The sequence below is a fragment of the Dufourea novaeangliae genome, unplaced genomic scaffold, assembly GCF_001272555.1.
Source record: "Dufourea novaeangliae isolate 0120121106 unplaced genomic scaffold, ASM127255v1 scaffold24, whole genome shotgun sequence".
Taxonomy (NCBI): Eukaryota; Metazoa; Arthropoda; class Insecta; order Hymenoptera; family Halictidae; genus Dufourea; species Dufourea novaeangliae.
Genome location: NW_015373905.1, coordinates 208,181 through 228,843, shown reverse-complemented (window position 1 = coordinate 228,843; position 20,663 = coordinate 208,181). Strand labels below are relative to the sequence as shown.

The window sequence follows — 20,663 nt, the reverse complement described above, 5'->3', positions numbered from 1 at the left end:
AGTGTGTCAAAGCAATGAGTAAAATGGTTTGAAAGGGAAAGAAAATCTCTTGAAGACAACCAACACAGCGGCTGCCCCATAAAAAAAATATCTTGGGATTGCGATGACATGTATATTGTTGATCGATTTCAAAAACAAAAATACGACGGTATGTAAACGTGAAATATTATGCCAATTTTTATTCAAAAACTCTGTTGTTATTAAAGAGAAAAGGAGGGGTAAAATTTTGAACGGAGTGCGGCTTCTTCACGACAACGCATTTGTCCACACTGCTTACGTAGTGCAGACAATTATAAAAAACAACTAGTTATGTACTGGACAAGACTAATTTCGATGCGTGAAACGACGTATGAAAATTATTTTAATTTCTTAAAAATGTTTTTTGCATTTTAAGTATTTATTCGATATTTTCTAAATATTCAACGCACATTTTTTAAATATTAATTTTACATTGTCATAACATTTATTTTATATTTTCTGAATATCTGCTTTACTTTTTTGAAATATTTCTTTTATATTCTACGAATATTTAGTATGTACATATTTTTTAAACATTTATTTTAAATGTCCTGTATATATATACAATATGTGGATTCAATATTTTTTCAAATTAAAAAGTTTGGCTTAACAAATATTTTTTCAATATTTAAAAAAAATTTAATTAATATTCTTGTGCTACTAGGGTATTTAATGATCTTCTTGCAAATATTCGTTAATAGCTTATTAAGCTTTCTTTACAATCAATGTTTTATAACTGTTATACAAGCTTCTAGATTTCTGAGTACAATTGTAACGATATTTTATAAATTTTACCTTTTAGTATTAATACAGCTAATTTCCGCATAAAAAGTGTTACAGAGAATACCTATCACATGCACCTACTTTTTACAATAATTTTACAAATTCCTAGATTATTTCATGAAAGTTTCTATTATTTGGCTCTATCTTAAATCCAACAAGCTTTGCCGGATATAAATAATATCAACATGATTTATGAAACAATCTAATACTGCAAGAGACTCGAGTGTACAAAAGCACAGAAAAATTTATTATTACTTTTGGTACGTTTCATCAGTTCTGTCTCGGTTATCATTGTGTTTGCATTCTCATACTAATACGAGTTTCTCGTCTCAAATGTAAGATGATTTTTTAATGCAGAAAACGTAAATGAATATATAGGCGTCCGTAGAAAAAATTGACAGAGATATTTTAAGTACTGATGTAACAAAATATGCTGCATGTACATAATGTGATTTCTTTTGTGCATTAAGAGCAACTGATTGCATAATGGTATGGTACTCTTCCGTTCGACGTACATAATCCGGACTGTAGTATAGCATGGCTCCTTTAATCTGGCTTATTACATTAGTGATTTTATCACATATCATTTACAGATCATAATCAAACGTGAATGACTATACGAATCGGGCTGTATATTCGTGATCTCAAAAGGATTATATGCTCACGTGACAAGGACTGCAGCGACCAGCGACGGCGCAACACCTTGCAGCGTAAGTAACATATTAGATACAGAGCTTGATATCAGTCTAGACAAGCTGCCCCTTTCCTTTGACGTTTCTCCTTTTTCCCATCTGACACACTCGCTCTCCTTTCTCACATTCAGTCTCACCTGATTTCTTCTAAATCTTTAATTTTTTAAATATTTTGATAAGCTCGTAACCAACTGTTTAAGACTTCCATTAAATGCATGTAATAAGAAGAAAGATTATCCACAAGATTCTCCTTAAAATACGTTATATTTTCGTTTATTTTTTAGTAACTTTAATGTTTAGCAGCCACACCAACCCAATATGTTACATTACATTTTAAAAGATTGTTATGCTGACGTTTGTGTCCCATGTTTTTGCCAAATGCGAGAATTAGATTCGTAATTTATTTTACACTTTGAATTATTCTATGCATTCCGAGAATATAAATATCGTCTCTTGAGTTTGTACGTAAAGCCGTACACTCAACGCACGAGCGAGCATTCACTCGTGCTTGCAAGTGCTCGCAAGTACTCGCTCGTGTCCAACTGAAATGCTCGTCCTACGTCCACACTGCAAGCAGATTGTGAAATAATGAATAAGATGGAATTAGCTGAAACGCTGTTTGACAGAGTTTTTGCCGTTCTCTTCTAAACGATGTCTGTTACTGCATTTTCTTTTTTGCTTCTATGATTTGGATCTCAACTGAAGTTAATTACTTTTTCATTAGATCATTCTATTTTTATTACACGCGAAATAGAACGTTTCCAGGCTAGAGTAGCAACTATAAAATACTTGCCAACCAGTCAAATGCAACAGATGACAGTCTTAGACTAGCCGAGCATGAGCACGTCTTTCCTTTGATGTACACCGACGAGCAAACATGGCTTCCGTTAGGTGAAAAATTGGCGTAAGGGAAGAGCCTCCTACCATGCTTCTACCATTTGGTATTTGGAATTACTGAAATTTATGCTAAATTAATATTCGATTCAATATTTATTTCAGCATCTGGAATAAATTTACCAAGTGGTAGGAAACTTTTCTTTTACTCCGCTAGGGGAAAAAGTGACGTTGGAGAAGAGCCTCTTAAAATTTGGCATCGAGAATTATTGATATTTATGCCAAATTAACATTCATCATCCGTAGGACTTTTGGGACGGACGTTTCTAGAACATCTGAAATTTAAGTCTTACGAACGTCCTAGGGATGTCCAAAATGGACGTAGACATTCGAATATAAACTGGACACGAAACGGACGTCCTTAGGATGTACGATGCTATCTAGGATTGGACGTCACAGGAATATTTGTAGATAAGTATCCATTAGAGTAATAAGAAATGTTACAAAAAAGCTAAACGATTCTATAATAAAAGTGAACACGTAAACAGAGAGTTTACGTCGACTCCATATGTATCTATGTACACTGTTGTAGCGATTAGAAAAATCGCGATGGAGGATGGCTACGTGTTCCTGCGAAAGTGGGGAAAATATATCGCGTGCACACAAACAGTAGTATGTACATACATATGTATACATATACTTGGCTGCGTCAGTTATGTTTCGGGAGGGGCCGGTGCTTTCTTGCGCCTTCCTTTTGCTTTCCGCATGTCGAATCGCGTTCTGAATGGTGGAAAAGGTGCCGCACCTTTGTAGGTTGTAAATGTAGCCAGCCCCGTACCTCTCCCACCTTTTTCTCATCCAATGGTCCTAGGGGGTCTTAGAGCGTGTGTGAGGTCCCCTAAATGGTAACAAATGTCTTCAAAATGCCAACAATGAGCCGCGAAGCGGTTGACATCCGAGAGCGCACTCTATCTTCCTGTCAACGTTCTCTTGAGGGGCGAGAGGGAAGAGGAGGGTCAACAATAATACTGCGGTGAACTATTTTTTAACTAACACTTTAGGTAGATTTCCTGTGGGACTGTCGTTTAGATAAACGTTAACGCGATTTGTTATATCACATTTTTCTAAATAAATATTATAATTTACCATAGGAAAGTCAGTTCAGAACGTTTCATTGGAACTATGACATTCTATTTTTGTACATGAAATGCAGTCTCATGAATGCATGACTGTTATTTTGTTATCAGGGTCATTTCAAGCGATGTGGTCCAATGTCGTTGTTCGACCATTTTTTTTAAATCTAATTTTTTGTGTATGTTTATGCTCGTATATAATCCTCGTATATCGTAAAATTATTGTGAAAATGCATGTGAAATGCATGTTAAAAAAAGATTCCAAAATAAAATGACGTGAAACTGGATTTTAAAAAATACAGTGTTGTAATGCTCATCACAACACACATTTTTTTTATTTACAGTTTTTTTTATCCAATTACTATTCGAGATACAAAGTATAAACAAAAAATTTGTCTCCGTACGAAGTGAAAATTTGTTGAAACATAAATTGTGGTAACTTGAGTAAATATAAACATAACTTCAGAAAAATATGTACAAAACCTTTATGTTACAAAATGTAATAATATTTAATTACAAAGTAATACCGAGCAAAATCCACGTTTTTCAACATTTGCCGATAAAAAGTATCGAGGCAATTTTGAGGTATGATATGTCGACATCATTGCAAGAGAAGAATGATTGGCCGATGGGACAAGGCTGTCGACACGAACAACGGTTTCTGCCAATATATCGACAGGCTGATCACTATAATGCATTCTTGACGTAGGTACAAATCGGGGCACGTATAAGGTGCTAGTCTTTGGATCTGTAAAGAAGTCACCGCCCAGGAATCGTTAACCGCTGGCCTGGTGGTCTTCGGCAGTAAAAACCCAAGAAGAATTTTAAGCTTAAACCTTCAGATTACACGGAGATATTTTCGTTGAAAACAAGAGAAGACACAAGAATATTATGTTGCTCATGTAAACGCACAACATTGTTGGAGTGCATTGCAGCACTGTGTTTTATAATATATATGAAACTGAAAATAATGTAAAATAATACATATAACAAATCCGGTTTAAAAGAATAAAATATTGCTCGAATTGTTCAGTTCTCTTACGTATGGGAAAGAAAATCTCTTGAAGACAACCAACACAGCGGCTGCCCCATAAAAAAAATATCTTGGGATTGCGATGACATGTATATTGTTGATCGATTTCAAAAACAAAAATACGACGGTATGTAAACGTGAAATATTATGCCAATTTTTATTCAAAAACTCTGTTGTTATTAAAGAGAAAAGGAGGGGTAAAATTTTGAACGGAGTGCGGCTTCTTCACGACAACGCATTTGTCCACACTGCTTACGTAGTGCAGACAATTATAAAAAACAACTAGTTATGTACTGGACAAGACTAATTTCGATGCGTGAAACGACGTATGAAAATTATTTTAATTTCTTAAAAATGTTTTTTGCATTTTAAGTATTTATTCGATATTTTCTAAATATTCAACGCACATTTTTTAAATATTAATTTTACATTGTCATAACATTTATTTTATATTTTCTGAATATCTGCTTTACTTTTTTGAAATATTTCTTTTATATTCTACGAATATTTAGTATGTACATATTTTTTAAACATTTATTTTAAATGTCCTGTATATATATACAATATGTGGATTCAATATTTTTTCAAATTAAAAAGTTTGGCTTAACAAATATTTTTTCAATATTTAAAAAAAATTTAATTAATATTCTTGTGCTACTAGGGTATTTAATGATCTTCTTGCAAATATTCGTTAATAGCTTATTAAGCTTTCTTTACAATCAATGTTTTATAACTGTTATACAAGCTTCTAGATTTCTGAGTACAATTGTAACGATATTTTATAAATTTTACCTTTTAGTATTAATACAGCTAATTTCCGCATAAAAAGTGTTACAGAGAATACCTATCACATGCACCTACTTTTTACAATAATTTTACAAATTCCTAGATTATTTCATGAAAGTTTCTATTATTTGGCTCTATCTTAAATCCAACAAGCTTTGCCGGATATAAATAATATCAACATGATTTATGAAACAATCTAATACTGCAAGAGACTCGAGTGTACAAAAGCACAGAAAAATTTATTATTACTTTTGGTACGTTTCATCAGTTCTGTCTCGGTTATCATTGTGTTTGCATTCTCATACTAATACGAGTTTCTCGTCTCAAATGTAAGATGATTTTTTAATGCAGAAAACGTAAATGAATATATAGGCGTCCGTAGAAAAAATTGACAGAGATATTTTAAGTACTGATGTAACAAAATATGCTGCATGTACATAATGTGATTTCTTTTGTGCATTAAGAGCAACTGATTGCATAATGGTATGGTACTCTTCCGTTCGACGTACATAATCCGGACTGTAGTATAGCATGGCTCCTTTAATCTGGCTTATTACATTAGTGATTTTATCACATATCATTTACAGATCATAATCAAACGTGAATGACTATACGAATCGGGCTGTATATTCGTGATCTCAAAAGGATTATATGCTCACGTGACAAGGACTGCAGCGACCAGCGACGGCGCAACACCTTGCAGCGTAAGTAACATATTAGATACAGAGCTTGATATCAGTCTAGACAAGCTGCCCCTTTCCTTTGACGTTTCTCCTTTTTCCCATCTGACACACTCGCTCTCCTTTCTCACATTCAGTCTCACCTGATTTCTTCTAAATCTTTAATTTTTTAAATATTTTGATAAGCTCGTAACCAACTGTTTAAGACTTCCATTAAATGCATGTAATAAGAAGAAAGATTATCCACAAGATTCTCCTTAAAATACGTTATATTTTCGTTTATTTTTTAGTAACTTTAATGTTTAGCAGCCACACCAACCCAATATGTTACATTACATTTTAAAAGATTGTTATGCTGACGTTTGTGTCCCATGTTTTTGCCAAATGCGAGAATTAGATTCGTAATTTATTTTACACTTTGAATTATTCTATGCATTCCGAGAATATAAATATCGTCTCTTGAGTTTGTACGTAAAGCCGTACACTCAACGCACGAGCGAGCATTCACTCGTGCTTGCAAGTGCTCGCAAGTACTCGCTCGTGTCCAACTGAAATGCTCGTCCTACGTCCACACTGCAAGCAGATTGTGAAATAATGAATAAGATGGAATTAGCTGAAACGCTGTTTGACAGAGTTTTTGCCGTTCTCTTCTAAACGATGTCTGTTACTGCATTTTCTTTTTTGCTTCTATGATTTGGATCTCAACTGAAGTTAATTACTTTTTCATTAGATCATTCTATTTTTATTACACGCGAAATAGAACGTTTCCAGGCTAGAGTAGCAACTATAAAATACTTGCCAACCAGTCAAATGCAACAGATGACAGTCTTAGACTAGCCGAGCATGAGCACGTCTTTCCTTTGATGTACACCGACGAGCAAACATGGCTTCCGTTAGGTGAAAAATTGGCGTAAGGGAAGAGCCTCCTACCATGCTTCTACCATTTGGTATTTGGAATTACTGAAATTTATGCTAAATTAATATTCGATTCAATATTTATTTCAGCATCTGGAATAAATTTACCAAGTGGTAGGAAACTTTTCTTTTACTCCGCTAGGGGAAAAAGTGACGTTGGAGAAGAGCCTCTTAAAATTTGGCATCGAGAATTATTGATATTTATGCCAAATTAACATTCAATTTAATATTTATTTCAGTACTTGAAATAAATTTACCAAGTGGTAGGAGGTTTTTCTCTTACGCCCCTTTTTTCCCCTAGTGGAAGCCAACTTTGCTCGTGGGTGTACACTGACGTATAAACTCGGCTTCCGCTAGGGGAAAAAGGGGGCGTAAGAGAAAAACCTCCTACCACTTGGTAAATTTATTTCAAGTACGGAAATAAATGTTAAACCGAATATTAATTTGAACCATTATTAATTTGCAATAAATATTGGACATTATAGTAGAAAAATAATAACCCAAGCTACAGCTCCAATTCCTGAAGGACACAGCAGTACATACAAGTCTAATACAACTAAACATTGCCGTTGTTAATAACCTTTGGTAGTTAAAAAAAAGAGAGACAAAATTTTTATTTGATTCTAATTACTATAAATTAGTTCATGAAAATCTATATTTAGTAGGTATGTACCGAATTATTCTACCTCGTCTTCAAATTACTATTTCATCCCGCTCGAAGCCCAACACAGCGGATACATCCGTACAACAATAAGACATCATTTTGGGTGCGCGCAATATCGGTTAAAAAGCGATTTCATTGAATCTCAATTCGCTTTCATATTATCCGACCAGGGAGTATCGCTGATCCGCCAAAACTCTAATTTCCATGGCACAGCACTCAATACAGGAATGGTAACAATCAGCGTTGGAAAGTACCGGAAAGCATGCGGGTAAAGAGTTAAAGATTAGAGATTAGGTACTTAAATCAATGTCGAGTATATTCTTAACAGCGCGTCGATCATCAGATACAATCAATAAACCTGATTGTGAATCACTTAGCGGCGTTGTTCATCGGATGGCGGGTTCCGATTATGTAGGAGGTCGGAGGTGGTGTAAAGGATCAGAATGGATATACATATAACACACGCGGAGAGGAATGGGAGGGGTGGGCAGGACCCATTAGGCTAATCCCTTTCCTGCTCGCCTGCCGACACCTATACCGACCCTACTCCCTTCGTAGCCAAGCTACGAGTATATCCGCTCAGAGGTGCTCCCTATCACGATTGCTGACGGCTCCTTTCCACTTTCGGCATCTTTTTTTCGAATTTAACCCCAGTTCTCATTCGATCGTTTCACGTAATTCAAGTGATCGTTTGATCTTCTTGTTCCTGTAGCTACGGGTTCGGATTTTTTTTTCGTCTAACACAAGTTCGTTTTGTTTTAGTATGCATTCAACCTCTTGAGAGGTATACTGCAAACTGTTACTGACATCATCAACATTGTGTAATATTTGTAACGAACACTTTCCGCGTGATATGTGCAGTATCGTACAAAAGTTTCGAAGCAATTAAATACAATCTGAATCAATCAAGTTACAGATATTTTACAGATATTTTATTACACTACCGTTCATATGTGTCCGTACATAAAACATTGTTGATATGTATTAGAATGTTACTATTTTTCAATAAATAAGATTATCATTTCTGCTGCTATTTGTCGAATTGGATAGCTATTTTTGGCTAATTTTACAATATCAGGATCTCTTATTGTTAATTCTTCTTTAGAACTCGTGTTCGTAATTTCTTTTTTAATATGATTCTTAATGAAGTACGTCAGCATAGGTACGTATTTTACATATGGACCACTAATAGCTGATAGAATTTCATTTTGTATTATTACGTGTACCAATATGTTACCATTATAAGTGGGTTTACCACTACAAAGTAATCCACTATTTTTATTTCAATGTACTGGTAATACCTACAGTTTAAACACAAAATACTGTTTCAACCTTTTAAAAAATGGGGGAATTATTGGAGAACGTAGGTGAATTTTACAGAAGTAGCAGCTTTCAATTTTCTGAAAAACAAATATTAAACTTGATAAACCTATAAATTACTTATTGCTACACCTGATAATTTAATAACCATTAGATATGCGTATGATTTTAGTATATTTATTCAAATGTTGTAGAATTTTTTAACACTACACTTTAACAATACATACACACACACACACACGTCTTCGAGGTATCAATATGACTATTCGTTTTTTGAATGGAACTATACGTTTTTATTCAAATAGACGTGTAATCCATTCCATGGCGAATTCATCGACCTATAATATGTTGACGTTCCAAAAACATATGGTTCTATTTAAAAAAACAAAGGTCATCTTGAAATCTCGAAGACACGTCCACTTAGATAAGTTTTGTGACCATCACGAGATGTCCCCCTTAAAACCAAGTAATCTTTGCTTAAAACATCTTTTATATATACAATGTTATGCTGCGAAAAAGAACTCAAAGTACGTATTCGTATACTACATATAATCATGAAAATTTCTGAATTTCTTTATTGCAAACGATTTGTAAGACCTTCTTTGTTTATTCGTTTTCCCATAATTCCAACCAAATTTAACACTTACAATAGGCTCGGTGTTCTTCTATTTGTGAATTATTGCATGTTTTTAACTTTTGGTGTTTTCAATTTGATATCTTATAGTCGTCTTCCTATTTATTCCCATCCATGTCGTCCACTTTAAATCGTCTTCCTTAAACATACAATAATACGCGACTGGTGCAAGAAGACGTGGTATTATGATACCGAAGCTTTGTTGACCCATTGGAAATAATTAATATATCTTGTAATTTTATAAGTTTTACTAAATTGTCGTGAAATAATATTTTACTCAGTCATGAATTGTGAAAGCTGGTCTCGTACATACTTCTGACCGTAGTTTAATAAAGTTAATAAAGTGTTATAAACCTAAGAGAATCTTGAAAAAAGTGAACTTTCTTTTTTATTGCAGCTTCTGTAAAATAGTATGTAAAGGTGTATATTTGCATAAATATCCACAGTCTAGTAATAACTACATAAAGTCAATTCTTGAAAGCCTTAAGTATCTCATAAACTTTAAAATAACCTGTGAATGTAATTATACACTAAAGGTGTTTCTATGGTCGATAATGTTCTTAGATTTGACATTTGTGTTAAGTACACTTAACCTATCTTGGTATTTATATGTATAAGATCTAATGTATTTTTCGACAAGATCCGTACCAGTAATTTTTATAAATATTTCAATTATTTATTCCTTTTCTTCTTGGTGAACCACTCTATACCATAATAAAAATAGTAAGGCTGCAATACATGAATAAATATTGGGTTGAACCAAAAGTTCGTTCGAATTTTAAAGAAAAATCCAGATCTAAATATTAAACATCTATTTTTGTGTTTAGTCAGTAATGTATCCACCATTTTAATGTCTCAGTTATCTCGGTGCCAACCTTTTCCAAATTTTGCAATCCATTTTTGAAATATACGATCACTTACAGCATTGTTTTCATACACCGTACAAATTTCTATTGGATCTCAGTGACATTGTTGTCCTCCCAAAAGTAATGAAGCATTAAATGTCGGAAATGCACTTTCTAGTCTTCCATTCTCAAATTAATCACATACAAGCTTTTGATTATCCCAATGTTTACGATTTCCATTTTAAACTGAAGAGAAAAGATCAGAGAACACAATGCTGTATAATTTATATACATAGGTTACAATGCGGTCAATAAAACGAAAGATCAATCATTTTCATTTATCAGTAGAAAACAGACCGAACTTTTGCTTCAACCTAACATGTACCAAGATTAGCAAAAACTTGACTCATCGAGTGACAGTTTTTCTATAGGTGCAGTGGTGAGGGAAAACTTCAGATCAAAGATCAACTTGATTTTTTAAATGGAATGCCGTACCTTTTTATTTATAATATAATACTTCCATTCCATAGAAGCTCGTAAACTAGTGAAGACAATAGGTCTTGTCAAGACTACGTACGCGACTCTCGACTTTATGGTTAATTAAACAATTGTAGGAACTATTGAACAGTCAACGAAGGTCGTAAATCTCAGTGAATTAATGAGATTTCTTTGCACTTACCAAGGTGTTTGATTTGGAGTACATACATACTAAGCATTATGCTGTAAATCCCCCAGTCGCGTTCCCTTCGATACGTCTACCATCGAAAAGTATAAAATTCTCTATTCCGTTTGAAAATTCCTGTTCAACATTTTCCAGCATTTTTGGATGTTACTGTTCCGCATGTGTCAATTTTATCGCAGCAGAAATATTAGACCGCAACCGATGTGGTCCCTTTCGTTTCAATTGCACGGTCAAGGAAGGTTTAGTTAACCGTGGAGAGTCGAAAGTCGCGTTAACCTGAGTCCTTTAGGCCTCGCTAGTTTACGACCTTCTGTGGAATGGAAGGACATCATGTTGCACTTCTTTGAATTTGTCTGAAAAAAACGCTGCCCTATTATACATGAAAAGGAACGACACTGTATTTAAAAAAAATCAAATTGTCCTTGAAGTTTCCGCACTTACAGAAAAACTACACTGATCAGTGTTGGTCTTCCGTACCAAAAAATTTATTTCAGAATAATTTTGTATATTTTCATTTGCTTACGAAATATTAAACCGTTCTCAGTTAACTCGGACGGACTGTTTAAAATATTTAGGATTGATGTACTGTTATATAAAAATTATAATTTTTTCACGATGGTACGACTACAGATGTTTAGTAAAATGTATGTCGAAACAATTTTCTGATACGGCATTTTTTCACGCTACTATAATATATAATTATCTAATTCATAATCCGATCTCGCTTTAGAGCAATGCAAACTGTTCGGAGTAATAAAAATAATACAAAAACTACATTTCAGAATCTACCAAATTAAGAACAGAAGCAATTATTCGACATTTTATTATAACATTGATGGAGTACCTATGTTTTTAACAAAAAAGTTGTTTAAATAAAATATGTAATTGTGCAGAACTATATGTATACTTTAAATCTAATCTTAATATCTGTCAGAATGTTATAAATCAAATGATATGGACTCGTTCTATGTATTATATTATATACGTACGTTTAATTGGATATAATTATCGTTCAACTTCAATAACTATTAAAAGTGATAATTATAAATATTTCCGTAAAAGCATGAACACGAAAAATTTGATGAAATAAGCTTTAATTAAAGGGTATTAAACATTAACGACGGTCATTTACAGGATCGATGAATACTTCAACACGGGCACCGCGATGGGTATCTATAATTGAAGGGTTCAGTTTTAAAGCGGGCCGCAACACTTTCTAAAGAACACTCTGAGAGTACCCCTTAATGGTTTTACACCTGTCTCACCCCGCATTTTATTAATATTTATCTCCTGATATCGTGCATGCTTATTTAATTAACATTTTTTATCTTCGTTTGTAATGATACTGGCAACTTTCGGGTTAGCATGATTGCTACCAATTAATTAATATCTACTATTTCAATACAAATTACACAGAAACGAAAAAAATGTAAGAAATGATAATAAGAATAATATTAAAAAGTATCAAATACTGACATCGAGCATTTACATACTTCTTTGTTTTATTTTGTGATTTCAGTTAAACAGAAATAAGAAAATGAAAAATAATCGAGACACGTTAAAACATACTTCTTCAGGGTCTAAATTTTAATAAAATAAATATTGAATTTGCGTAACTTCCCGTATTTCTTCCTTCAATGCTTGCAAAATAAGAGGAGGAATTGAATTCCATGAAATAGCATGCAGTATTTATATTTATTACATATAATATCTCAGTTATTACCTAAACGGTATTTCATCGAATCTCTGAATATTTAAATAATTTTCTTCTAAGCTTCTTTGTATTTTGTAATGAGCTGGATTGTACCTATATACAATGTGAAAAAAGAAAAAATATTTGCACAGTCATAGTGATATTGTATGGCAGAGTTAAAAATGCATTTTCACTACTCAACCGTTGCTAGCTGCCATAAAAACATTCATCAATATATTTGGTAAAGTAATATTCACACTGTTTTGACAAAGATAATACAGTAATTATTTATTTTATAATTATTTATATTAATTATTTTTTTTAAATACAAATGTTATTAGCATTTGTTATTCCATTACGCGTCATTGTAACTTAAATAATTCTTTTTATTCATTTGGCTTGTGAAGTAGAATAGATTTATTATATAGGAAACTACATTAGTTTCTTAATTCCAGATTTTTTTAGCAAATACGGACGTTTCTAAAATCTTTCCACTGTGTGAAAACACTTACGTTTATACAAATTTTCTTGCCCTTCATATCTATTATTTGATATAACACATTTTAATCAACGTATTCACTTTTAGATATTAATTCATTTGAAATCGTACTGTGAAATAATAAGTAAAAATTTTTGTATAATGTAATTGAAAAGAAAACTGCAGAGGTACAAATAACTATCGACCTAATCATTAGATTGTAAACATTTCCAGTAACAAATATTTGGTTAATGATAAATCTTGGCAGAAATCTGTTATTTCGGAACAGAAGTTTCGTGATAAAAGAATAGTTTTATTTTTCCGAAGAAGGAAATTAAAAAATATTTAAATTTCAAATAAAATCATAAAATTGAAAAGAATCTGTTATTTCTAATATTTTACGACTGAAATGACTGATTAGTACTCATTACGTTGTTCCATAATAATTGTTATTCAGCGGGTTTCATTTCAATAATCTTAAAATCCTTGAACGTAATCAAGTTGAGGTTACACTTGTTGATAAAAGTGTATTGATCCAGACGTATCTAACTTCGATAAAAAATCTTCATTCTAAAGTAAGCTGCAATCATGAAACCGTTAGAGTCCAAAAACGACATTTATTATGCAACAATCCTAATATTTCGAATCCAATCGTTAGAATCAAAAATTTATTCTGATAACGCCCACTCCTATTTTCAAGTATTACTCATCGCCTACATCGACGCGAGGTGTTGCGAAGCTGTGGGGGTTCATAAATGAGCACCACTGCCGACGTGTGGCAGGCGGCCCGTTTGATCTCCGCGGGACCCTCATGGGGCCCGCGGTCCCTGCTGCCCTCCTTCATCCACTCCTCTCGCCTCTTTCTTCACATTCTCCGCGTTTGAAGCAGTTATCTGTCCTTTTCCATTCCTTATTCCCTGCCTCCCTTATACGTTTCCTTCTCGTATATCCGTCTCTCTCATTTTTTCTCTAAAAATAAGCGTACATATATGTATATGCGCGTCTCTTCCTCTCGACAGCTCAGTTCTCTCTCTGTTTCATCGTTCCCCGTCTCCTTTTCTTTCCTGCCTTTTCCCCGTTTCCTTCTTCGCTCTTGCAGACTATTTTTATTTATGAGACCCGATCCCTCATTCCCCCTCCCTAGCCTCATCCCCCCACCGCTGAATTCTGTCCTTCTGAAGGCAGCGTACCTGACGGTTTGACTTTTAAAACTTCGGAACACCTGTACTGCTAATTCCTCCTTGTCTACCTGTATCACTCACGAAAACAAATTCTTGGCTCATGTCAACGGGGACCGTCGAGTTTGATCGTAGGTAATTTCTCAACGTTTCGGATTTCTATATCACTCGAAAGTCACGCATATATGTACAGGGTGCCAAGAAATTACATGTCGCGGCTACCATAGCAGGATTCCATACCTTTGGTTTGGTGGAGATACAGGTAAGAACGGTGCCGCAAAATTAACCTTGACCTTGGATTTAAAGGTCAAATATTTTTATTGTTGCATTATATTCTATTCATCGTGAGGCTAAAAATTCTGAAAGGAATATAACTATTCTCTTGAAAAAAGACGTTGAAGTTTTATTAATTTTCAAAGTGCTTTTATTTGTAATATATTCAGATAAACTCAATATCATGCTATTGGGCGAAGCAGCAAGGATCTTTTATCTTTAACTTTATTTTATTATTCAAAGGCTTCGAATAAAACTTCGAATAACTTTCGTCAGCGTGCTTATTCGAACTATTGTTGAGGTCGACACTGGGCATTTAAAGAAGTGAAACAATGTTATGCAATGCATCGTTGAGAAAAGCACCGTAAGTACCCTCGCGAGCAAACTAGGCTTCCGTTAGGGGAAAAAGTGGCGTAAGAATTTATTTCAAGTAGGTACTGAAATAAATGTTAAATCGAATGTCAATTTGGTATAAATTTCAATAATTCCCGAAACCAAATGGCACAAGGTCCTTCCTCTACGTCACTTTTTTCCCTAGTGGAAACTGAGTTTACTCATAAATAGACTGCGGATTTTATGCATTTATAGCCTATAGGAGTCTGTAAAATATAATAAAGGACAAAACTTTCATCAGATCCAATAAGTTTTTGATTTATTCGGAACCGAATATGATACTTGAGAAAAGAAAGAAATTTCTACATTTACTCTCCTCAGTATGAATTACTTTAAAAAATTTCATTTTGCATAAAAATCCGCAGGCTACTCATAAGTGTACACCCACAAGCAAACTCGGCTTCCGCTAGGGGAAAAACTCCTACTATGCTCCTTCCTTTTAGTATTTGGAATTACTGAAATTTATGGCAAATTAACATTCGATTTAACACATTTATTTCAGTATCTGGAATAAATTTACTAAGCGGTAGGAGACTTTTATTCTACGTCTCTTTTTCCCCTAGTGGAACCCGGGTTTGCTCGTGGGTGTACATATCTTGTGACTCACAGTCAAATGCGTGATCGGTAGGCCGCAAGATACAAGTGATACAACGCATTTCTCGACGATGCACACAGCACAGATGGAGCTGGTCAGAACGCCGTGCGCATACGTTGTTGCACTTTAAACGCCGAGTGTCGAGTTATTCGAACTTTTATTCGAGGCCTTTGTGTAAAAAAATAAAGTTAAAAATGAAAAGTCCTTGCTGCTTCACCCAATAGCATGATATTTGAGTTGTATCTGACTGCGAGATTCAATAGGTACTTATATTACAAATAAAAGCAGTTTCAAAGATATGATACTTCAACATCACTTTTCAAGAAAACCACTTTTCCCCTACGCCACTTTTTCCTCTAGCGGAAGCCGAGTTTACTCGTAGGTATGCATACACGCAGCTCGACGTTTTATGTGCACCGAGAGTATTTTCAGAACAGCCTCCCGTATCGGGACACCCAGTATACGAATACCCTAATATTGGAACGTTTTATTGTCTGAACAGAATGTCTTCCAGCCACAGATACCGTCCGTATTGCTTACACACAATGCATATTGCCTTCTGTTCGTTCATATTCTACACAGTTACTTATGTTGAAACACTTCTGTAGTTTAGTAACCAAAAGAAAACATTGTTTAAGCAATCTGTCAATTTACTTGGTCTCTATTGAAATAAATGAAGTTTAGTATCAGACATGATTGTTCCCTTATGCGAAAATTCGTTTATCCACACACTTGTGATTGCCTATTCATTCGGATACGTGAGGCTAGGTAATGGCCTGGTAACAACATACCAGAAATCGTAGAACATAATTAACACACTGTTTATGTATCGTTTTACACTTTTTTGTTAGACATATTTTCTATTCAACTAGAATCACTCGTGTCAATATACTGATAACTCGTACTATCGATTTTTTAAAAAATTTATTAATAGTGATCTATAGTGTTATTGATAGAAACATCCCGAATATAATCTACTGAAATCCCTTTCTGTTCAAACTGACAAGTCGACATGATATTTTTCTAATACATAATTCACGTCTTTCACAATCAGTCTGAACAGTATCTTGAGGAAAGTGTACTAATTGTAAGTGTGCTATCCTAACAAGGGAATACCGAAGTGTCAATCACCGATTTTGATGAAACACAAGTATAATGTCGTTCTCATAAAGATATTTTGCATGTATTTTTCTATATCGGCAGCCGTTCATATTGAAGCGACGAAAACCGCCCCTAATTTTAGGGGCTGTATGGAATCTATTTCGACGAATATCTCGGAAACTACCACATATACAGTAATTGTGTAAAATTGATGAAATTAGTATTTTTGAACGACGAATTCGACTGTCTAAACTATTTTATAAAAAAAGCCCGTGTGTTTAAATAATATATTAAAGAATAGCATATCTTTGTCAGTTTTTCCAGTCATATGTTAATACATTTTCTTGTATGAAACCATGAAGGAAGTCTCAAAGGAGAGTACAAACCGAAAGAGGATTGAAAGAAAAAGGGAAAAAGAGGGACGGCAGAAGAAGAAGAAGAAGAGAGATAATGCGTGCTCCGTAAGATATTGACACTCTGGTAATCCATTTGACGGACGTGTGGGCAACCTAGCTAATCCTGCTCACGCCCACCGAAGATTAAATCCTGCAGGCTTCCTGGCTCGCTCGAACTAACTCGGCCTAACCGACGACGTAGGACAGGATTTAAAGTCCCATACATCGCATCCCCTTGTGTCAAACTTCATTCGTAGATACAAGAGGTTAAAAGCTGTTGGTGCCCTCCGAGGATGGATCGGTCAAATTCCTCTTCTTTCTCATATTTTATTCGCGTTATCGCCTAGCTGTTATTTTTTTTTTCCTTTCATTTACTCACGATCCCTTCCTGCGTATTTTCGCCGTGTGTAATTAAGCACTTCAAAGATTTTTGGCGTCGTATGATGCATTTCTTTCGAAAGTCACGAATGTCATTCAGCGACGAGAGGGATACGTTCCACGTTCCGCGAGTAAACGGACTTTGCGAAGAACGTTTGTTACAGGAAGCAATTGTATTAACGAGTATCCGATGTCGATGACGAAAAATGCACGATGCAAAAAGAATATTGAGTCGTTAGGGAGACACACTTGTTTTTAAAACGGTTCCAAAGTACACACTGGGGGACTATACTTGTTTTTAAAACGGTTCCAAATTTTTCCAATTTGTTGCAGCCACATGTCGCAGTCGTTTGCATCAGATCATCAATGAACACTGATCGTGATACACGTGTGTTCAGGAAGGTACGTGTATTTTTTGTGTTTTCGAGTGCTCTAATCTAATTTTCGATCATTTAAAAACTTCACAACTACTGACAGTGTTAAGTAAGTAGTTTTTGGTGTTCATTATGTTACTTTGTCGTGTATTAAAGTATAAATAAAGTATGATAAAGTGGTTTGGGGTCTGAGGAGTTGAATTAATTCCGTCGCCGCAGACGAGAGATTCTGCTAATAAGCAACAATTCCAATTTCAATTCTTGTTTTATTAATGTTAGAGTTATGAAGTTATATATATTATAAGAGCCACGGTTTTACGTCCACTCTCCCGTACCAATTGTAGATATAACCTTCTAAGAGTGGTTTGGCCATAAAGCGTTCAATTGAACCTCTATCACTGGAGTAGATTTAGTACAAAAGATGGAAATAGATTTATCGTCTACGCTAGTGGAAAAACTTTCGTACAAACATGTAGCAGAGTACCTTGAAAATTTCGATTTTATAATTAAGTTATTCCGAATAAGAATTCTTTTTCTGCTACACTTTTTGAGGGTAAAAACACATCTTAGAAATTAATCTGTACGTTCAGTCTTTTTCATAGACTTTGAAACTTATTTTGCGCCCAATAAGATGCTGCCATGAAATTGTTTAGAATGCGAAAAGAGACGCACGTAGTAGAAGACATCCTTCATATTAATGAAAATAGTAGGGGAGACCAGGAACAAACGTAACAACTTTTCCTTTTGAGTATGTAACTTTTGAAGACAGCAGAAATTTGAAAAAAATTCCTATACGATGGGAAACCTTGATTATTGGACAACATAATCGAGCTTTAAAACTTAGAATGTATTATAAAAGTTTTTTTAAATAAGACTCTATAAAATCACTCATTTGTTACTTTTGTCCCCACCCCTAGGGATGATTGTAACACCGTATCTAAACTGAAAAAAACCAACTAAAAGGAAAGATGCTTTTAAATGATATTTTTATTTAGTCTATGGTTTGGCATAAACATAAATATAAAGATGAATATTAACATAAGAGTAACATAAACTTGTAAAATTTTTAAAAATGCAAACCTATATGTAGTATTAACGTTCATTTTTTTGCCAGGAGTCAGGAATAGATTTTTCATACTTTATTGCCAACTCGTAAGTCGTAAGCCAGTGTTTTTACTTCTTTTGTTTTCTTCGTTTGAAAACAACGTTTTTGTCGAAATATGTATAACAAACAGAAGGTAGGCTAGTTTGACCCACTACAATTATATTTTTCTGCCTTTTAATATGTCGAAACAATGTTACATAATATAGTTTAACCGATTTTGAGGCGTGTCTGGGAGCCCATGGCCTAATGGATAACTAATACTTAAAAATCAATGATTGGGTAAGTGGATAAATTTTGATGGATTTTGCTCTAAAAAAAGTAAACTAATAATAATTTTAATTCTTGTTACGCAAAATCATGATGATCATATCTACAGAAAACCCATCAAAACTTGCACCGACCCAATATGTACTTCATTTTTATAATTGTAATATGAAACTTATCACTTCTACAGCGTGTTGAGTCATCAATTTGTCTTTAAATGTTTCTCTGTAACGTTTATCGCACGACAAAATAGTAGATCACAGCAAATAAAAACAGCAAAGCAAACAACTCAACTAACGTAATATAAAAATAGTTATATGTATACTTATTCGCTTCTGAAGCTCAGGATTTGAGCCTGTTTGGAAGAAAAAATCCTACGCGTTTCACTGGTTCCTATCTGTTACTCCTAATATTGTACATAAATCTAATAATGGATAGACTTACGAATTATAGTTTACTTTTTCTTCCTTAATCGAATAAATATTTGTGAAAGTGAAAGTATTTGAATATGAAATTTCAATTACTTACCACCGCCGAGTATACCGTCTATGGTGTAATCCTTCTTCCCATCGTCACCAGGTCGCCCACCACGAAGCAGTCTACTGATAGAACTGACACTTGGAGGATCCGAGAAACCTTCCTATTCAAAGTAAGTGTCATCATAATTCATAAAAGTGTTATGAATTTGGTTGTGATTAGCGTGCTCGGACACCAAGTAGGTAACGTAATACGCATTACTTTACTATGTAAATACAGTTGGTATTACTATTTGTTGGTAAATCTAAATTGTGGTTAATCTCATTGCATTTAAGGATTGAAAGATTTTAAACAGAGTTAAACGTACCAAAACATTTGTAGATTTAATGCTTCCCTGAAATGAATGCTCATTACATACTATATCCGAGTAGACAAAATTACTTCGGTGAATTACTTTCACAGATACAGTACGGGACACATGTTTTTCGGACAAACACTACAACATTGTAGTATTTAGGAGTCTCTATGTAACTTTTATGAAAGCAAGCGTCGGAGTACTTAATAGTAAACAAAATGAAAGGCAGAACTTTTGTCACATCGCCATAAGAACAAATAAAAAGAAAAATGTCTGTGTTCGAATTCATTTGTTCGGTACTGTATGTCTTCCTACGCCGAAGGAGGCTTTTGGTAACATACAATATCAAGGTTTTACTGCAAAGATATTCATTCGTTTTAGGTCACTTCCATTTACATATATGTATATTAAGTATTTTTAATTTTGCATAATTAAAGAACATCATTATGAAGATTAAATAGTCCATGATGCACCCGGTATGTAGTAAAGTCATTGAAGGTGAGGAAAATGGAGTGTGAAAGTATGTACACCCACGAGCAAACTCGACTTCCGCTAGGGGAAAAGTGGCATAGAAGAAACGTCTCC

General features: G+C 34.1%; 1 protein-coding gene across 1 annotated transcript in view; it reads right to left on the bottom strand.

Moving 5' to 3' along the window:
* The window catches only part of LOC107193778 (protein gooseberry-neuro-like), a 49,071-nt gene that overhangs the window by 15,081 nt on the left and 13,327 nt on the right, over positions 1–20,663 (bottom strand). The window contains exon 3 of the mRNA XM_015583283.1: positions 19,775–19,886. Within this exon, the coding sequence (XP_015438769.1) occupies positions 19,775–19,886 (112 nt within the window). The remainder of the gene's footprint in view (positions 1–19,774; positions 19,887–20,663) is intronic.